The following is a 22185-nucleotide window of genomic DNA, read 5'->3' as shown; positions in this document are numbered from 1 at the left end:
CTAGTCAACGTCCTGAATTTGGACCTAAGACAAAGACACAGGAACTAGTCAACATCTTCAATGTAGAAATTCGAACTTGCACATCTTATTTTCAAATCAAATAATGCCTCAATATGCATTTACCAACTACCCCATTTAGTGCTGAACCCAATGACATTCCTTATAGCTGGCAATCTGCTCAGTTTAGCTGGTAACCACCGTGATGCACACGCTGACACACCACAAGCACAAGACTGGTCATACAGCCATGGTGAAAGAGTATGTTGTTACAGCTGTGAACGCTGGGTCTTGTCCTACAGCTCACCCCTCCCTCCTCCTCCTCCTCCTCCTCACCCACCCATTCCATCTCTCCCCAGTGGCTGTGTTAAGGAGGGAGGGAGGGGTGATGTCTGTGCAGTGGAGGGTTCAGGGGGCCGATGCTCACCTTCATCTCCCCCTCCTCGATCACCAGCTGCCAGTTGGCGTCCCCACCCGCATCCTGCAGGGAGTACGTCATGTGATTGTGCACCATCTCCTCCACCTGATTGATGGAGAGAGAGAGTGAAAGAGACAGAGAGGGAGAGAGAGAAAGAGAAAGAGAGAGAGAGAGAGAGAGAGTGGGGTTGGGTTATTTCATACTTTAGAGCTACAGTCCTGCTGTATAGTCATGCCTCATCATGAAGGAGGAGAGAGACAGTTTAGGGGGGTGGGTGAGAGCAACGAGGGAAGGTAATGGAGATGGATATTGGGTGTGTGTGTGTGTGGGTGTGTGTATGTGTGTGTGTGAGCAGACAGAGGGGAGCAGAACCAGGGAGGAAAATCCAGTTTTGCCACGGCAGTTTCTGGAGTAAAACACGGCCCCGAGCCGTTTACATAAACATGTACCAGCATGAGCTGTTCCCACCATCTCACTAGAAGCTTGTGGACTCAAGATTGAATGCTCTCAATTTAATGTTCAATTAAGAGAAAGCCCAATCCATGCATTTGGAGTGTTAAAAGTTGTCTTAGCTCCTAAATGATTAAGAAATGTCTGTAGGGTTAAGACTCTCGCAGTGGAGGGTTAAGACTCCCCTTGTACATGTTCGACAGAAACAGACGGCTTTAAATGACTTGTTAGATGGTACGTTTACTAGAACAAAACAGATTAACCTCTACATTAATTATACAGAAGTCAGCTGCTGTGTTCATTGAGACTCAGACACAGAGAATGTTCCCTCAGGCAAATTACATTCAGCACTTGCATATTGGACTTAACCTTCCATTAACATGAGCAATGATCTGTATTAAATGTCTACAATCTTACTATCAGAGAGGCTTAGTTAGAATACCTCGACAACATACTGACCCACTTCTACAACTATCTTAATAGTACGCTACAAAAAAACAGACAAACATTCACAATGAAAAACAATGTCGCCGAAATTGTGTTAAGCGGTTCCCAAAATGTTTGTGGCCTAAGATTTAGACTTGGGGACACCCTTTCAAACACCCAGATGTTTTTCTTCCCGGTGTTAATAAACATTAGTTGTGTTGAGAATGAGATGAAAACCTCCTTTACACAAACCCAGTGGGAAATAGATCAAAGAAGGCCGAGGTTAGAGCAGTCGGGGGACTCGTTACCGTACCTGTGCGCTGAACCTGTGCACATCGTCTGAGGCACTGACCAGCTCGACGGAGGACAGGGAGGAAGCATGACTATGAGGCTACACCAGAGAGACGGACCGGAAGAGAGAGAGAGAGAGAGAAAAACAAAACAAAAACACAAACACCAAAGGCCCAGGGGTTAGAAGAAGTCAGGAGAGCCCCAAACACAATCAAACTACAAACTAAAGAGGTCACCCAAAAGGAAATGTTCCAGCACCAAAACACTACATGTATAGTCTCACGGAACCAGGACATATTACAACACACACCTGAAGACAACCATAGGAGAATTGGGTCTTAATATGGGTGGGAGCAACTGGCAGTATTTTTTGTGCTTGAAACTATCAAGGCAAAAACAATCCAATCTTTGAACAGCTTAATGTAGTGCTGCAGATTTCAACACTAAATAGCAAAAGGTGAGTGGGGCGTTTGTCAAGTTGTGGGCAGGTTTAAATGCCGTGACTCCATTTACTTTTGCAGCACGAGATCACCAAAATCGACACCGTCTCCAGATGGAATGAAATGCTGACAGTAAGTAAAACAGTCATATCTGGTCCAGTGAGACTACCACATCTATGAAAACAGTTAACGCTCATGATAACAGCACACAGTACAACAATGGGTAGTGTCCTCTGAGTAATGTCTTTGTGTTTCACTTAGCAGAGCGAGAATGAGCTTACGGACAACCTTTTGGTATGGTTTACGGTATGAGGACATCAGGAGAATAAAGACTGAAATATGAGATGTCAAGTGTTTGTGTGCATATGGGCCAATGTGTGAGTGTGAGAGAAATAGATAGCTAGACAGCGATACACACAAAGAAAGAAAGAAAACAAAGACGGCTGATACCTTAGTTGAGTATCTATGAGTGCTGATAGTGGAATGGGAGTCTCCAGGTGTCATCGGAATTGACAACAAACCGCGACACTTTGCCTCGGACTGAGACTAGAAATCGGGGAACACAGAGAAATGGTTATTCACCTACACAGCCATGAAAGTAAAACAGTCAAAAAAGCCAAACGAACAAACAAAACGCAACAATAACTGACCATTACCTGCTCCTCTATCTTGTCTTGTTTGTCCAGGGCAGCTTCTACAGCATCGAAAAATTCCTCCTCGTTGATGAGACTGTTTGGCCCTTCCTGTGAAAATGATTAAGATTTGAGGAAGTGGAAAAAAATTAATAAACATAAACTGCAACACTGTGAAACATCAGTAACACTCATCATTTCCCCCATAGCAACTAGAGTTCAGTTTGTGATGACAGGCAAACATCTGCGTAAATAGCCAACGCCTACCTCGTAGTCTGGTCCACCATAGTGCGGCTTTTTCTTCAGCTCGGACAGAGCTGCCTTATAGGCATCCTCTGTTCGTCTCCTCCTCTCCATTTCCTGAAGCCAACACACGAAAGTGACCGGTCATTTGGGTGCATGTTGCAAGCAGGTCATTTCATTGACAGCAAACAACTCAAGAACACCAAGAAAAGAAGCATTTGAAAGCATTTGATGAAGCACAAAGAAGGAGTGGGAGGAAAAAAAGGAGGAGGAGGAGGAGGATTTGTTTCACACCCATGACAGAGCAACTTCCCCACTCCAACCTCTGGGCAAACAGGACAATCCCTTACACAGACAGAACAGGACTCCCACCACCCAGAACAGGTCAATGCAGCTGATACTATCCTGGCCCGCAGGTTAAACTGCAGGTGTTCCTGAGCAGAGAATGTTTCTCCCCCTTTCTGCTGGGCTGAACTGTCTCAGGGGAAGGCTTCATCAGCCACGTGTATAGAGACGTTCTAGAACACTCCTTCCAGGGACGAGCCGATACAAAGACGTTTCCCGGAAAACACCCACCTGCCTAGCCTCCAGTGTCTCATTTGACAGCGGGGGGAGTTGTGTGGGCTTACCTGACAGTAACATGAAACCCTATGTCAACACTACACACTATCAACACTCACTAAACACAGCCCAAAAATACCTGTCTGTCAGTCAGTCAGACAGTCAGTCAGTCAGACAGACAGTCAGTCAGTCAGTCAGTCAGTCAGCCAATCAGAGAGAAAAGAGCCATGCAGTGGAAGAGAGAGAAGGAAGCCAACAGCAGACAGGATTGAGAAGCTCCACCCCCCCCCCAATGGTGAGCAGTGAGGGTCGGTGTGGCCCAGGTTCAAGCTGAGAGAGATATAGGAGGCCAGTATCACCTACAGCGCGAAAAGGAATCCATTTCTGGTCTCTGGCCTCTGCCGCCCTGTGATGTTTCAGGCTCCGACGCCTGTAGCGGTACGAAGCCGACATGTCCTTACCCGCTCAGACGCTTACGCGACACACACACACACACACACCCACACCCACACCCACACACACACACCGGTTGTTGGCGAAGTAATCAACGAACGGTACACTCTATATCCAAACCCCCGATGGTCGCTGGTCCTCTGCCGAGCTTCTCCCCCCCGAGCTTCTCCCTACAAAAGCTTCAGTGTGACTGCTTGAGGAGGAGTTGAGGCTGTGACTTCCTGCACAGAGCTCTTTTCAGGACCGGCTTGCCGGGTGAAAAAAACTGGTTCGGTGACAAAAGTCACATGGAGGAAGGCTTGACAAAGGGCCACTCATGACGTATAGCAAATGGCTGCGATGTGGCATACCAGAGGACTTTGTGTGGGGCAGACATTCCTTCAGTGCAGGTCTGAACACTGCTAGATAACACTCATCGCAGTTGCTTTTAATTATAGAAATGTGTGAGATAAAAAAAAAAAAAAAAAGACAGTTATCTGAGGTTACTTATGAATGTGACGTCGTGTGGCATCTCACACAGTTTACAAAAGGTCATTGGAGGGTCCCATCTGAGGAAAGAAACAGCCCAGGAATGCTGAAACATCTCAGCATCAATATTTCCTAGACGGACAATGACTCAAGTCTATTATTAATTATTTAAACAAATGTTACAGCCAGCCCATAACCTTCATTGCTTAAGACCTCTGATAGTGTTTTGAATAGTCAGCAGCACTGGTGAAGAGCCTGAATGAGCTCCGCATTAAGAGCATGAGCAGCTTAAGTGGTCCTGGGTGGGGTGGGGTGGGGCGGGGTGTGTTTGTGGGGAAAGTGGCGCTGAGGTGTTGCTCCCCACGCGTGTGACCTCAAACCCACAGAATCTCCCAGGAACCCTCCACATTTGCATTCAGCGTACCCTTTGCCATTCTACGAGTGAGAGCAATTCACACGAAAGAGGGGTGTGGCTCTGTGCTCTAAAAAGGAGCAAGAGTTCAAAGTTGAAGTTCCTCCACACCTTTGGGTTTCACCTCAGGCTCAAGGAGGACCGAGGAGTTTACATTAGTTCATGTGTCAGAATGGACAGAATGTGAAGCTGGAGCGCGTCTATGTCAGTCAAGGAATAGGTCAAAACCCTCCCAATATATCTGTCAAAAATATCAATATATCTAGTCGTACCAGTCTCCCAGGTTTCCCAAATATCGATAAACACCTTTAAATTTGTGTTCAGCCGAGAACAGATTACAGGCTCCCCCCTTTAAATTAGTGTTCAGCCAAGAACAGATTATAGGCCTCACCTTTAAATTAGTGTTCAGCCGAGATCAGATTACATAATGCAGGTAGTGTTTGTGTCATAAGGGAATAGAAAGCTTGGAGGGGGACACATCTGATTTGACACCTATCAACACAGTCATTGACCGTAGTAAATCCATCCCTTTCAAGCTGGGTGAACTAATCAATTAGAGTAAACACATCAGCTAATGAAATCCGTCCCTTTTCTGTCCAAGGCAGTCTATTCTGCCCAACTCAATTCAGTTCAAATTCACAGACACGGTTCACGGTTATCCTCACAGCCACTGTCTCCAGGCCAAAGACTCCCAGCCCAATGAAGAAACTGATTCTGAAGTCCAGTTTGTGTTACCTCAGCTGACCCTAGACCAGTGCGAGGTGAGCCGTCTGCCTCACCTTATCCAGTCTCCTCTGCCAGCTCTCCTCCCGCTTCACCATCAGCTCGATGCAGTGGGACAGGGTGGACAGGATCCCCGCTGTAGTGGCTTTGAAAGTGATGGCCTCTCCCTTGAAATCAATCCCGTTCGCCTCCTTAAGGTTCCCCTGTGAACATACTGAGGGAGAAGACCCAAAACGGAGAAGAGTATCAGATGAAATGCTCTGGAACAGAACTTAGAGCTTAACTATGAGAGACTATGGAAGATTGAGAGCATGATATTCTACAGCTCGAGTGGCTATCACCAGAAAGAACTCTATCAGAAAAGGGTCGCCTCAACGATCGAATGACTTGAGAACAAAAAAAAAAGAAAAAAAAAAGAAAAACAGATCCAGTCTCTTCACATTCTGCACACTCCTATGGAATAGCATGCCAAGAAACTAGTATGAAGTGGGCACTTGATCAAGCCCTCTGACAAAGTTGTGTGTGTGTGTGTGTGTGTGTGTTTGTGTGTGGGTGGGTGGAATTATGATAGATACAATCAAAAGCACTCACATTTCTCCTTGCTGCTGTTGTTGAGCAGGTAGTCTCCATCTGGTTTGGTGCTGGGGAAATCATCCTCATCGTCCTCTACCACTGAGGCACAAAAACACATTACTATTAGATAACTATGCTCTTACATTATCCAGAGATGGAACTAACTTTAGTGGAAAGACCTAACAAAGGTATATGGTGTTCGATCAGGTAGTTCCAGTAGTTATGGCAACAATAATATAATACTAAATTCCGCTGAAAGTCTACTATTGTGTGTGGTGATTGTTCTACAGGCCGGGCGTACCTTTGTCTCTCTGGAAGACGTCTTTGGACACGTCGTCTGAGCAGTTGTCAAAGTACCTCTGCAGCGTGTCCACCTGCCTGCACAGAATGTCCCGGAATGTTTCCATCTCCGCCAGCTTCTCCCGTAGACTGTGGCCCTTCTGCCAAAACAGGCGGAGCATCAACAGGTCAGTCATCTTTGCACCAGCTTTGAGGAAGCATTTCACAGACAGCAGGAAGCATTTCACAGACAGCATGCTTACATGATCAGGTGTGCATTTAAATCATTAAATCATTAAATCAATCAAATAGGAGCATTAGATGCTAAGGTGACGGAAAACAGGTGGCACATAAATGACAGAGGATGTTGAACACATTCATTTTCATCAATACTGGAGCTCATTAATGACTTAGCTTTAATAAACATGTGTACATGTATATACAAATATAGACAAAAGCACCTCAAGGAGGACAGATCCAGCAGACACAAATCCAACTCAAATGCTATTACAAAAGCAATTGGATGCAAGCTGGAAGACAAACAAACAAACAAACAAACACACAAACACATAAAGGCTAGCCTTTTCTTCTCACTTGGAAAGAGGAGGTGGAGGTGGCGGAGAAACCGCTGGCCGCCGAAGTGAGGGACAGCGTGGAGCCATGGCGACGCAGACTGGACTCTGATCCATAGCCAGACTCGGCCTGCTCACATTGGCACACACAAAAACAAAAACAAACAAACAAACAAACAAACATCAATAACCACAGAGCAGCAAAAATGACAGAGAAAACAAGGTTAAAACATTCTTTTGAACAGAGCTAATTTGTGACTTATTTGTGACTACAAAGGGTGAGCTGAAGACCTGGCATTCTAGATCTATATCTAGCAGGTCAAACATTTGTAGAAAAGCCAAGAAAACAAACAATGGGTAAACAGTCACGGGAGAAAAGTTCTGAAGGCCTGAACCATCCTTACCTGCTGGGCACACACTGTTGTGCATACACACACACACACCAAAAACACACCGCACACAGCATATATTCTCAGCAAGTTTTCAGCCCTGGTTTAAGCCTCCCTGGAACAGGCAGGTCTTTCTTGCTGCCGTAACCAGACACCTGTCCTGGGAGCTTTCTAGCGCACTCCTGACAAGCGGCCATATGTAACCCAAGGAGCTGAAGGCCTTTACTTCAGGAGTCCAGTTCCATGTAGTGGCCACAGGAAGCGTTCAATCACTCCCCTCGCTCTCCTTACAGAGCGCTTTCCAAGTGCCAAACTTAACATGCTGGGAAACACAATCCGAGGAAAAGCACTAGACACGCCTGCCCCGCCACTTTCTGGAAATCTACGTCAAAACAGTGGCACTAGGACCATAGAGATTAGGCTGTTATTACAAAACAGGTCCCAAGCGCGTGCTACCATGCATCCTTCCCGCCAGGCGACAGGGTGCGTCTCACCGGTACAGCCCCGGCCGCAGCATCCACCGATTTATGGAGCGTGCAAAGAAGCGGTGTGAGGTGAGGAAGAAAATGTAAAAAATAAAAAAAGCGAGAACTCGGCTAACCGTCCCCAGAGCGCCCATAGCCCACGCAGCCACCTGCCAACACAAACCTGCGGCAGCCAGGGCCAGAGGAGGTCACGGCGAGCGAGCGAGCGAGCGAGCGAGCGAGGGAGGGGGATGAGTGAGTGAGTGCACATGCAGGCACCGTTCCGCGGGATGAGCGCTTCGGTCATGCTAAGGCGCTAACATGCTAAAAGCCCACCATTCGGCCATTCCAGCAGCCAAAGCAGAAGAGGGTGCCGCTGCAGTCGCGCCCCGCCGGCTGGACCATGGTTGCCCCCCCCTGGACGCCGCTCCCGGCCCACAGCTCCATGCGAGTCCTGCAGACCCCGCCCCACTGCTGCCAGCAGACCACCGCACGTCGCGATCAACAACTCAAACCTGCGGGAAAAGCGCGGCTCTCCCCCTTGTGGAAAGAAGAGAGGGGGAGAGAGAGTAAAAGAGAGGCAAAAGAAGAAAAGAGTGGAGAGAGAGAGAGAAAGAGAGAGAGAGAGAGAGAAAGAGAAAAAGAGAGGAGTGGAGATGAGTTGAGCCACGGGTGTATCCAGCAAGCGGAGCGCTTCTCTGGTGGTTCAGCATGGCATGATGCAGGGGTGAAAGAAATTAGACGGAGAAAGGAAAAAAAGAGAGAGAGAGAGAGAGAGAGAGAGAGAGAGAGAGAGAGAGAGAGAGAGAGAGAGAGAGAGCGTGAGAGAGGCAGGAGTCGGAGATAAAGAGAGAAATAAAGCATGTGAGTGACGGAGGATTCAGTGAGAGCAGAGGCAGAGAGATGCGAGCAGGCTCTGAATGCTTCCACCCCCTCTATGCCACACACACACACACACACACACACACACACACACACACACACACACACACACAGACCACCACTGACATTATTACAGCTCTGAGAAGACTCCCGCTGCTGCTGCAGATGCCGAACAGTATCCATCACCGGAGTGGTCTGGTGTGAGAGCAAGAGGAGAGACAGAGAGAGGGAGAGAGACAGAGAGAGGGGGAGAGGGAGGGAGAGAAGAGAAGAGAGAGAAGAGAGAGGGAGGGAGAGAGGAGAGAAGAGAGCGTGTGTGGGTGTGTCATTGATGGAGACAGAGAGGAAGATGGAAGAGACAGAGAAGCGCGAGTGGGTGAGAGTGTCTGAGATCTGAGATCACTGTCTGCGCTAGCAGACTACCGCTCCAGTGGGTTACCGCACGCACGCACACAGGTGTGTAGGGGTGTGTGTGTGTGTGTGTGTGTGTGTGTAGATGTGTGTGTGTGTGTGTGTGTGTGTGTGTGTAGAAAGAGCATCCCACCCCCCCTTTCCTTTCTTGAGGAAGCCCATCCTTAAGTGGGTTAGTGGGTACAGCAACAGGGCTGTGCCACAGCAGTGTGTGGGCGAGGGGGGGATTTTCTCCTGCTGAGGGGAAAGCTCTTAGGTATGCCCCTGATCCCCACCCACTTCCCCCCTCCCTTTGTGTGGCAATCTAAAGAGCCCGGCTGATGAGAGTGTGACAGCGCTTTTAAGGCCAGCTGCAGTGCAGTGTGTGTGTGTGTGTGTGTGTGTGTGTGTGTGTGTGTGTGTGTGTGTGTGTGTGTGTGTGTGTGTGTGTGTGTGTGGGCACCACAGCTGATGACAGGAAACAACACATGCATTATTCATCAGCTTCGGTGTTGAGAGAGAGCAACAGAAACAGAAACAGAGAGAGAGAGATAAATAAAGAGAAAGAGAGACAGAAACAGAAACACAGAGAGAGAGAGGTAGACAGAGAGAGAGGCGTGGGTGGGGGTGGTCCTGTTGCTCTCCCATGGCAACACCCACTTGCAGGCTAGTCTCATTCAGTTCCCATGGTGCAGTGCGCTGACCTGAGCCTCAGCACCAGTGCCAAGCACTCCACTCTGGCCTTGTGTTTATGTTTTGGGAGGGGGCAACTAAAGCAACACACTTCATTTCCATCAAAACACTCTTGTTCTCCCATCTATGAGCCACAGGATTTTCACAGCACAAGAGACAGACTGACTACAGTGAATAACTAGAGAGAGAGAGAGAGAGAGAGAGAGAGAGAGAGAGAGAGATACATATAAAGAGAGAGAGTGACAGGAGAGAGAGTAAGAAAGTGAGAGAGAGAGAGAGAGAGAGAGAGATAGAGAGAAAAATAAAGAAAAAGAGGATTGCCGGACTGACAGGAATGAGAATGCAGCGGGTGTGTGTTATGATGGCGGCGACCGCACTCGCCCCCTTTCCTGTGGGGCAGGGGCTTGACGGCAAACATCCCGATGTGATTCATCACCCGCGCCACGGCTCGGCCATGCAATTCCACCTGCTCAGCAGGGAGCTGGATCAATACCACAGTGCTGAGTGGCCAGAACGGGCCCAGAGAGCCACAAATAGAAGGGCTGCCTGGGACACCTCCCCTTCCGTGCCAACTGCAGTCTCCACAACACCAACGCCAGACAACACAACATACTCATCACACAAGCACTCATGTCAATGATTTATCAGAGGTTTATAGGACTCAACTATGGTCGAAAAAAAAAAAAAAAAAACTACAATGCCCAGGGACCCTGTGAGGAAGCTGGCTGTGTTGGAGCATAGTGCGGGGGAGGAGTGTTACCTTGACAAACAGAGTAGTCATGGCACCTGCACCTTACATAACCGTCAGGACATTACCCACGCAACGCTAATTTTCCATAAACAGCTGCGCAGGTGGAAAGGCAGTTGGTTGTGAAATGTACTTTTATGACTGATTCACCAAACCCTTGACAATTGAATTGAGTAGCATTTAAACGGTCATCGCCTCAGAGGCTATTACAAAACATTATAGTGACTCATTTATTATTAAGGGCGTCCTTACGGAAATGTAAATTTGTGTCAGCAACAGAAAGCTTAGTGACTCAGGTGAGCCTTATAATCCTAGTGTGAGTACATTGCACAACCACGACAACAGAGGAGACGTGTGCACACGGCCAGTACTGTCGTCTACCACCAGGGGGCTCTAATGCTCCCTGGCTGCGGCCCTGTGGGGACATAGCTGGTCAAAGACCAAGAGTAACCCCGGCAGGAGCGGAGTGAGCGTTGGTCCGACCCTGAGCTCCAGCTCTTCACACTGGCTGCACGCTAATGAGGCGCGCCAGAGATCCCCTGGCACCGTTTCCACCTGCCTGCCTGCCCGCCACCTCACCCCTTCGCCACGCCAGCCAGCCAGCGCTTTACTGTAACTCACCCGCCCGCGCCACAGCCCTGGCACACTCACAATGCCCTGGTTTTTTTGGAGTGTTGGAAGTGAACGCAACGAGAGCAGATTAGTGCGCCCGTGTAAATAGTGGATATTCTTTCACAGGGTTTTATATGGTGCTGTGAAGGGTACAGGATTACAAACACACAAACAGCTTGAACTGGCTTGAATTTACATAATACTTCACATTTGCCTGGTCAACCAAAAACAAAAAAACTTATTTGAAATCATCTCAGATGATCCCTGACTATAGCAACACACACACACACACACGCAGTGTACTAATGATCCATCAGTGTTTGCGCTACATACATTTTGACGTGGTGTACTGCCACAATTATTTTTCACCACTGCTTCAGAACAGGGGTGGGCAATTTGACTATTTTATATTTTGATCGATCTTGAAGACAATCAATGATCTACTTCTCAGGCGAATTGTGGATATCACCTATATTTTGTCCTTCTGCTAATGTATCCAATACATAAAACTTCGATGGCGTGCATCCAAGCTACGTTGACAAACCAACTGAATGATGGCCTACTCGATGGCTGTGCAGATTGGCCCAAATAATCATTTCATATACATATTTTAAAAACTATTTAACCTGAGCTAGCAGCATGGCAGACGAGGAGCTGATGCCAAAAAAAGACTCGATGTTAGTAGTATAGCAGTGGTTCAGCTATGCACGGTCAGATATTTCTCAAAGCAAAGTCATCTGTAAACTTTGTCGGACAACAGTCGACACTTCCAGCGGTAATCCGTGAAATGTATTTAACCACCTTAAAAGGAAGCATCTGAAGGAACATGCCAAGAGGGTTTCGCTCCGGTTACAACAACCACACTCATCAGTATCTCACAAGGTCCCAAATGTAAACAGACTTCACTGACCAACACATTAGAACAGCTGAAGAGCAAAGCAGCAAACGGTGACGGCAAGAGGTGACTGAGGCGCTCACATTCTATCTAGGATAAGGATACGGTGCTGTTCAAAAGCCGTGAACAACGTGGGATTTAAGACACCGATGCACACTTGTGTTATCTTATGGTTATGTTATCTATCAGCTGCTGATTATGATGAAGTTGAAACAGTTGAAAAGTTTATCTTTCTTAGAATGTTCAAGTCTGATTACATAAGTGCACTATTGTGTTGTTTACATTTTACTGCGCCTTTATTTGCTGACATTTCACAATTTGTTTCTACGGTAGTTCTGAGAACTTGAAACATCTGTTATGTTATATTGCGGGATTGTTATCGATTGATTCATATTTTATGAATTTATTTAATGACTATTTTGAACACTTTTTGTAGTTTTTGTGTTTTAAATGGTGCAAATAAATATATCCATAGGCTCGTTCGTCTCTGGATATTCTCAATAATATATTTCAAAACTGTGAAGAAAGACTGCAGTTCAGATTGTGATTGTATGTTAACAAGATCGTGATATGATTTTTTTTTTGCCAGATCGCCCACCCCTACTGAAGTTGCAATTACTGTACATGACTGCAGAGGGATTTGAAACACCAACAACAACAATTTGAAACAACTAATACATGAAGTAGAGACATGTGGCAACACCCAGCCGAGGCAAGAGAGAAAGAGAAAAAGAGAAAAAGAAAGAAGAGAAAGAGTTAACTAGCTAATATTAAGTTACAGTTTACAGTTTTAATAATCATTTGCAATGAGTGAATAAGTTCAAATAGTTAATTAGTAAATAAAAGCCTGTCAAAATGGTAGGTAATTACTGTGCCCTGGGATGCAAAACTAAACCACTTTAAGCCATTAAGTAAGTCATTTACTGCGGCGCTACTTCTACCTGTTGTAGCCTAAATCATTCATGAATTAGATTGAAACCTTGAGCCAGAATATATGCATTGGAAATAACGTTTAAATGGATTCATTGCAGGTTTTAGAAAAGGGGCTGTTAAACTGTTTGCTACAACAGCTAGCCCAAATGTTTTTAGCCACAAAGCTAAAACTAACCAAGCTAATTTTACAGTGCTTTGTTTTGACACTTAAATCACCACACTTCGTTTCCCAGTAACAACACAAAATAGGCTTTTTCAGTTAGACTATAGGCTATAGCTGGACAACAATTCGACACAATTTGGTCCATTTACAAACCAAAGAGCTGGCAGTGTTGACAGAGGAGGTTAAACAAATAGTCGGCCTACAGGCTACATCCGGATACTGGAGGTCAGGAACTTCAAGCGGAATCTTGATTGGTTTCTAAAGGATGCCAGGAAGATTGTGGGGACTGGATAGATTATCTTTTTTAGAATATCAGTCAATTTGTACATTTGAAAATGGGCAGTAGGCCTGTATACAGAGGGAGGGTACAGGCTATTCAGCTGGGCTGTGTTTCCAGCCAGGGGGTTTAAGTTCTAGATTTTGTGACGCAGCTGCTACATCTCTATTCATGTCCATGGCCAACGATAATATAATAATATATTGTGAAATAATGGTCGCGGTTTAAGAGGTTGGTAGTAGAGGTGGGTACTTACTCTGTAAATAGTGGGTTAAAGAGGCATTATGTATGAATAAATAGGTGTCAATACATATGTTCCAAAGTTTGTTTAGCATTAAAGGTCTCTAAATTTCATATTTTCCCAGTTTTATATTTCATATTTAGCTACGGATATTCACTTTGACCGCCAATGTACAAAAACCCCCCTGTTCCCCTGCTGCTGAAAAAAAATCCTACAGGAAACACTGTCCCATCGTTTTTCCATTCCAGTGATTCCCAGCATTCCTGGGAAGACTAGGATCACGACCCCACCACGTTCCTGGGGCCACGCCCTTTTCTCTACTTTCCCAGTAGTGGGAGCGTCAGCTGGAAATACCACAGACGTTATCCATCAACGGGAAACCACACATTACAGCAGAAACCACCACCACCCTGTGCCTCATCGACCGACACACTGGGAGACATTAGAGTGGCGAACATCACATTAAGACAAAACACAATGCTGAGGCACAGCCTGTTTCTGTGCGTGTGTCCACCGCCAACTCCCACTGTCAACATGGAGTCTGTGGGTCAAAGACTGCCAACAGATGTCAATACGAGAAAGAGAGAAAGAAGAGAGAAGTTGGGGTCTTTTCTTAAAATAAAATAAAATAAAAATTAAATAAAAGATCAGCAATTGGACATTGCTAGTGAAAATGAAACTACCCAAAAGTTAGTCTGCCACAGTCACAACAATTAAGCCTTGGATCTGAGAGATCAAACCATCAGTGACGCCACACAAGGGGGATCTTAAAAACATTACACTAAAGACATGAACTATTGTTATCTACTCATACCACAACCACCAAGGTAACAATATCATACAAGAAATACATCCTGTGTTGATTAAAAAGTCAAATATCAAAACAGATTAATCTGCTCGTCAGCTGTTTCCACGCCCCATCTCCTCCCCTAAGGCCTGAGAGCATTTGATAGCCAAACACAGCCAGTTGGCATGTCTAAATTTGATGTTTATCGATCCGAGCAAAGAGTCGTCTTGGCAGGCCCGCCCGCCCGCAAGAGACAAAAGCTTTATTTTGGAATCATGGCTAACAACAATGTGTTGGACCTGGAAGGAGTGCAGTTCCGAGGTCTGTCCTGGAGGCCACATCCACCACATTAACACTGCATGACACTGACCACTACCATCTGAAAGCAGGTTTAAGTAGGCTGCTCCCAATCAAGTAGATGTAGCCTGACTGGTACAGGGCCTTCTGGCCTGTTCAATCGCCTAGGGTTTGGGACAATCATGAGGAGAAGTCTCATTGCTTCAAGTCTGTTCTCCTTTCTTTGAGAAAGAAAAACGACAGAGAGAGCCAGGAGAAGGGCACGCACTCATTCATTCATTCATTCATTCGGCCAAGAGCTCTTCCGTGCTGCTCGAAGAAGACGAGCGAGAAGAATGAAGCCTCTTCATCCAAGTCACAAGACACACCAGGTCAGAAACGGGGCCTCGTCAATTCTGAAGCTGAGCACCACCATTAGCCAATTAAACAAACATGGACATGAACTCCAATGCAGAATCATTTTGTAATATTCCTATTGCAGCATTGTGCAACCTTTGACCAGTGCCGTTGTCCACAGCCCGAGGGAAGCCAGCGAGTGTCTCAATCTCACATGATTACAGAACCTTGGTTACAGCGGGCCCACGTCATCAACAGCCGTGACTAAGGGGTTATTCTGGGGTTTCTCACAGGGATGCCACGTTAGCCGGTCGGGTTTACCTTGTGCAGCTCGATGCTCTCGATCCACTGCTGCCGATGCTCCGGGTCCTCCGCCCGCAGGTACCACACGCTGTCGTTCACGCTGATGTCAAAGCGGCACTCGTCAAACTCGTGAGGCTGAAAGAGAGGACAGGAAAAACAAACTGAGTTTGGCAGCCAATCCTGGGACCTGAATGGGGATTTAGGCGTGGGGGTGGGGGGGGATTGCTGATGGCAAGTCAGGTCATGCAAACACAAGCATGAGTTTAACTGCGAACCAAACAGGCAAGACCACTGTGCCCAAGGAAGCTTACGGCCTGTGAAGAACAAGCACCAGAGTTTGTTCCCACATACACTGATCAAACAGAAACGGCCTCAGCACCTGCCAGGCTCACCTCAAGTGTTTGGGAGCTTCACTTGTATTCTGGGATTTCTGTTCGTCATCACAGACAAATTAGTGTGCTCCTAGAACAGTGTGACATTTCACAGGGGGGAAGGGGGGACGGGGAGGGGGACGGGGGCAGACCTGTCATTACATACCCAAGTCTCCTTGCTTATTTTGCAGAGGCTGATGAAAACGATTGGAATGGCATGTCTGTGCTAAGAGCACTGGGGAGATTAAGTTGCCGAAAAAAAATCTCATTTCCTGCTGAAAATGCAAAGGATTCTTGTGCAAATGGACAGCCCTCGGCTTACTTACGGTGTTTGTTTCGTCGCACACACGCTTGGTTATCACCTACTTTAAAGGCATTTCGGCTGAAAGGAATTGTATTACGTTGTCCTTTAGCAGACTACCACAGGACCTTTGTTCTCATCAAACACTCAAAAGTTTTTCCACAACACTCAGATCCTTTCCATGATGTACATTTAGTTAACTTTATTTTCCTTCTCATTAACTAATGCAAATATGTGCTCAGTGCGGTAGCTGAAAAAGAGAGGTGACTGAAAGATCAAGTTGAATTCCAGGCAACACCAGCCATCATACAATCATCTCTGTCAATGAAAGCCTTCTTTGTACTTTTTTTTTCTTTATTCAGCCAGGTTAGTCCCTTGTGATTCCAAATCTTGTTTCTAAGAGAACAGTCCTGTTACACAGCAGTGACAAACATTAACTCTGTATGGTGAGCGTGGCCTGAATGTCTTGACCTTTCACTGTTCCTTTCCCTCCCTCTCAGGCACAACAGCGTTCTGAATAACTAAGTGGTCATACTGAGAAATATTAAAAGACCACTTAAAGAACCATCTACGAGGAACACTTAAGATCGACAAACAAAAGCAACCGAAATATAGCAGAAATGCCTGAAAGAAATCTCGTCTAACCCTGTTTGCCCTTATAAAAATATAACAGCAAATGGAATCATTAAAAAACCTGGAGGACATGCTATGAAAACCAAAATTTCAGTGACTATGGACACACTGAATTACAAACATCTAACCATTCAATTTGGATGACAGGGCCCAGTGATACTGGGGTACTGAACCTGAACTGGAGGGTTACAGGGACAGCCCAGGAGAGTACACATATAGAAAACGGACTTGTATCTGGAATGAGTGCCTTACAGATGTCCTGTCAAGGGGCACTTAAGCCAGATCCTCAAAGGGAAACACAGACGTTTGTTTAAGATACTTTGCGCTGTGGGTGTTCCTAACTTCCATACAAGTGCGTGTGCTGCCAAAGACTTTCAGCTGTGAACTCAGTATGTGAACCAATACTTAGTACTACCAATATCAAACTATAAATGTTAACCCATTCTCCATTCACTTGTACCTAAAAAGATAGGGCCTACCAACAAATTCTTTATGGAAAGAAGGTTTGAATCTAGGGGTGGCGTGTGTTTGAGAAGCACCTCGTTCTGACGGATGAGTCTCATTAGATACATGCTGAGGGGGTCACATGGGTTTGACCCTAGAGGATTTCCACAAGGAGTCATCCTACATTCCTCTGTGGGGTTTCTGCCGTCGCCCTAGGCAGTGAAGGCAGACCTCTTGACCCAAGCCTAGCAGTGCTCGGGATTTGGCACATGGCTAGAACAGTGACTCTCCTTGGCTGACTCAACGTCCTGTAACTCAGGTGATTTGGGAGGTTCACATGACTGACTTGGCCACCAGACATAGAAAGATCTGGATTAACGGGATGAGAAAATGGGAGAACACAGTGCCCTTTCAAAACCCTTTACGAGCAGGAAGCCTCATGTCATGTCACCATGACACCGTCACGGCAATTAAGCCTTCAATCTGAGGGATCAAACCATCAGCGACACCACACAAGGGGGGGGGGGGTTCACCATTCGTTCAAAACATCACTAAACACATGAACTATTGTTCACTACTCATACCACAACCGCCGAGGTAACAATATCATACAAGAGATACATCCTGACTTGAAAGAAGTCTTTAAGTAATGAATTATCTTATTTTATGCCAATTCATTCAATTCTGTGAGTATCTGATAGCCAAAAATGGCCATTTGCCGTGTTGAAATTTGACCTGCTCTCAGCAAAACGTTGTCTTGGCAGGCCCGCCTGCTAGAGACAAACGCTTTATTTTGGAATCATGGGTTACGACAAGGAGTGTTGGACCTGGAAGGAGCAGCTATCCTTCTGGATTCAACACCAAAACAAGCTGAGAGGGATCCAGGCTCCTCCTCCTCCTCCTCCTCCCTCTGCAGAGTAAAAGGAACGGGCTGTGTCTCTCTTGGAGAACCAAGGACGTGATGATCTGCAGTTTCCCCATTAGTGCCCGCCGAGTACAGCGCGATGCCGCCACACAATTTCACTCGGACACGCTCGATAAAGCTTCATCTTTACGGCTGTTCTCCCCTCCCGGTGCATGCTGTGCTGCTCACTGCACTCTGGGTGCTGCCTTCCTGGGTACAGCAGCCCTGCATAGCAGCAGGAGTCGGTTAGGGATCCTATAACTAATCTGAGCTAACAATTAACACTATGCAGCTAGGCCCCCCCAATGGTATGTTTACTTTGCTTAAAGGCCACATACAGTCCTTTAGGTTTTATCTGACACATTTCAGATGTAAGCCATACATTTGCACTGTTCTTTTGTCCCTTTGGACTTGAAAGCCTATCAGCTTGCTTTGTTCCACCATTCTCTACTGAGCAAGATAAAGAGCCACTAAGATAGATAATCTGCACTGAGGGAAAACAGCTAGAGCCCAAGCTGAAGGTTACTCACGGCTAATCAGAGAGCTGCCAGAACAACCAACAGTGGTCACTGTATGCGTTTGGTTCGTTTGGGTTAGTCTATTAGTCATTCATCACATTATTCACGGCGAGGCCCAGGAAGAAGGAGTTACGTTGTGAAAGAGATACACAGAGATACCACAAGCACGTACTTAACTGGGCTTGTGCATGTCAGCCTGTCCCCCTGCTCTTGAGTAATAATAACAGGTTTGGACTACACTGATAGATAGCCAGCCTGGACTTGAACCCCAGCAGGCCTGCTGTAACTCCCAACAAGGCCTTTAACATAATTACCTTTGACACAATTACAAACAGAGGGAGTCTAATGCTACCACGCTGATAAGCTTAAAACTGTAACTGTGCAGTCAGTGGGCATGTTCACAAGGGCAAATAAGAGAGAAAAAGGCCTTAGCAAAGCTTTCTGGATACAGCCTGGAGGTGCTGTACAATGCTCCATATCCTTTCTTAGTCAAGCCCACACATTTCCCCTCATATCTCAGAGAAGATATTTCAGAGAAACTGGCCAACACCACATAGTACACACTGCTAGGGGAAGGTTTTGAATGACAGCATACTATTGCTTGTTCAAACTAGACTCTACTCAAAAACCTGAACCCCCTGTTCCCTCCGCGTTATGCTCTCTCTCAGTCACACACCGACACACATGAAATGGGCGTGTCATAAGTACAGTGGTCTCTTTATTCCCCAGAGAATCCAACTGTAAAAAAAAAAGAGAAGAAAACTAACATTTTTGCCTGAGGTTGACAATAAACTTGGGAATGGGAACACCTGCTATACTTCTCACAGATAAAAGATGGAGGAGTAAAATGTGTCCCCTTAAAAACCTTTCTCTTCAGGTCCTCAGATCCACTCCATCTAACACTCCCCCATAAAAACAAAGCATAAACAAGCTCTGCCACTCAACTGAAACAAGACTGTTTATACGACAGTACTTAATTTACAGTACTTTTGCAATCAGATGTTTCTGTCTGAAATGTTTACGTGAGTTAAGGAGTAACAGACAGGATTTTCCAACAACTACGCAGCAGTCTGGATGTCCTTGACTCCAGCACAGGAAATCTTTCCATTCTACTCAAAACAAAAAAAGTCTACAGTTCATTGTATGGTGAGAATCTCATGTTCTTGGCTGCTGTACTATTTTGCTTCTACATTACTGTGTACGCTACAGTACGCTGATTTCTTTTAAGGCAACATAACATCTTATTTAAACTCAACCGTGTAATCTACGTGAATACACAGCAAAATAACAAGTACATTGCTCTGCTAGAAGAACTGATCTTGAAAAAAAGTAAATAAGCAATGCAGGTTTTAGCTGTCCTAAATGTTAATCCTAAATTGTGAGCTACTGGAGAAAAAAAAACAGATGTAGAAGGGAGGGAAATGGGAGTGGGTCAACAGCCGCTCTAAATCAGTGCCATGACCCAGTCCCCGTCCTGTTTTAAGCTGGACAACAGCCTGCCAACTGTGGACTTACCGTGATGACAGCCTTGCTTAGGCAGAGAGAGCCACGGCAGCCAAACTCGCGCTCATGCTCCGACTTATAGTAGCTGAGGGTGTTCTTTCTCAGTACCACCCACCGGTCCTGCCAGCCATGAATGTAGTTGGTCCACTGCAAATAAACAAATAAACCATTTGAAGGAGGCCACATGAGGACACATCTTCATATATTCGTGGAATGATACTGCAACTGGAACATTCAATAAATTACAATGCAAATTGTTCATATTAAGGGCAAAAATAAGAAATATAGAGTGTGAGGAAACAGGATGCTCCTCCACAGTGGAATGAAACCATCCCGTATTCAAAGACCATTTTGAACAACATGATACCAAGAGAGTTGTTTTGGCTTCATGCCAACAAAACCATACAGCCCCCCCCACCCGAAACATTCTGATAAGATTATCTTCTATAATTATATCATGCGCAGATGTCAATTGAAAAAGGTCCTTGTAGTGCAGTTATAACATACATAAGGCTGCGCGAGAAAAACGCAGCTCAAGCCAGAGGGAAGTGGAAAACACACGTCACCTGACTTGATCATCCTCGAGTTTGTTTACGAAATCCGAGCAAAATTTGGCAAGGCCTGTATTTCCAATCACATGTAAAACTTCCCCGAATCATATAACAGGAATTACTGTTATATTAGACATGAATACATTCAGAGGTGTTTTTTAAAAATATGGATAAGTAACGTTACTGTTTACTTGCCTTGCTTAGGACGCCACCGAATTCAACAGGCTGTCCCAATTCAGGGTCCTGATCCTCTTCTGAGCCAGATGAATTCCAGCTATGATCCGACATTTAGGTCTTGAAGTGGTATGATAATGTCACACCGAAAGAATACTAATAAAAGGTCAAAATGGGAAAAGAAAGTCTACTGTAAACCAAAGCTAAAAGCCCAAACTTAAACAAGTTGTGTTTAAAACATTTCTAGCTAGCGCCAGAAAGGCGTTGCCTTGGAGGGGAAGCTCATTTAAAAAAACACCTGACAACTAAACCAAAATACATGGCTAGCTAGCTTGCTTGCTACCGAAGGTGAACAGAGTACTCACTGGTGGCGTCTCCTGCCGTTATCTAGCTGGAAGCCAGAAGCTGTAAATAATTAGCTGGTCGGTATACGTCAATGGTTTCGGTTTATCACCGCAACCTGCGAAAGAACATTTCCCCAAGTCCGTTAAAACGAGCGGAATCCTGGTCTTACTCCGCTAACGTTAGCGAGCTAGCTAAATAGCCAGCTACCTCCAAGCTCAGTCGCCAAGTGTTTGCGACAGTAAGTTGAAAAGCACTCCTTACGAGGTCATTGCCGAATGTGATGTAAATCTACGGCAGTAAATCGAATAAACGGTCATTCAATTATTTTCAATCGGTGTCCACACAGCGTGAGCACATGATGAGTGCAATGTACGTGACTGCCAAAGTTTTGCGTTCTGGGCTCACGTCTGAACACATGTCTTCATACTCCCCCCTCCGGTTTTTCAACGTTTCTACACAGAGCCATGTACTGAGAGATTTGCGTCAACGGAAGTTCGAAACGCTTGATTGTCACGTGATTTACGTACCCTTCAAATAGTTCCAGGAAGTTCTTGACGGTTAAATGGAATACGTTAAGTACGGTACAAATACAGCGATTCTTGGTCATTAGTAATCATTAAATGCATTGTGCACTCGCATGTGTATGTAGTTAATGTTGCATCAATATGTTTAAAAAAGTAAAATTCGCTATTATTGGAGGATTAGCGTGAACAGCTAACGTTACCTGCCTTGTTGACATATTTTAGGTCAACGTTATCAGAGTGTTGCGGTTGTTTATTGTGTTGGCTTTTTTATTATGTACTTATAAACTTGTATGGTATTCAAAAGCAAACATATCCTCGTGTTTACTGATATAATTAGAGGAGGGGATGGGATGGGGTGGGGGTCGAAATTCAGATAAGATTCATTTTCTAACATTTAATTCATGGTGATTTCCAGTAACCCCACTATAACTGAGGGCTTAAGTAATCTAAACGATGTAATGCCTAATGCAATCTTTATGAATGAATATTTTGCTGTAAAAAAGCGAACGGAGATGATGAGACTCTATCGATACATGGCTGTGTTTCTACATACGCACTTACGAGTTGCC

At 45.6% G+C, this 22185-nt stretch overlaps 1 protein-coding gene across 6 annotated transcripts; it reads right to left on the bottom strand.

The window, feature by feature from the left end:
• Positions 1–349: 349 nt before the first annotated feature.
• cert1a (ceramide transporter 1a) lies at positions 350–21540 on the bottom strand. Of its 6 annotated transcripts, none has more exons than XM_031584652.1 (13): positions 21113–21540; positions 20769–20903; positions 20035–20169; positions 15367–15483; positions 6961–7068; positions 6389–6524; positions 6106–6186; positions 5571–5728; positions 2922–3014; positions 2673–2765; positions 2473–2568; positions 1605–1682; positions 350–520 (listed from the first exon to the last, which is right to left on the bottom strand). In XM_031584652.1, the coding sequence occupies exons 2-13, from the start codon at positions 20859–20861 to the stop codon at positions 365–367; spliced, it is 1344 nt and encodes a 447-aa protein (XP_031440512.1). In that variant the 5' UTR covers positions 20862–20903; positions 21113–21540; the 3' UTR covers positions 350–364. The 6 variants fall into 6 exon arrangements, with proteins under 6 accessions (XP_031440512.1, XP_031440511.1, XP_031440513.1 ...); XM_031584651.2 differs by having other exon boundaries at positions 6389–6527; positions 21113–21538; XM_031584653.2 differs by having other exon boundaries at positions 2679–2765; positions 6389–6527; positions 21113–21538.
• Between the last annotated feature and the right edge of the window lie 645 nt (positions 21541–22185).

Source organism: Clupea harengus, chromosome 18, assembly GCF_900700415.2.
Source record: "Clupea harengus chromosome 18, Ch_v2.0.2, whole genome shotgun sequence".
Taxonomy (NCBI): Eukaryota; Metazoa; Chordata; class Actinopteri; order Clupeiformes; family Clupeidae; genus Clupea; species Clupea harengus.
This window is presented reverse-complemented; position numbering and strand designations above follow the sequence as displayed.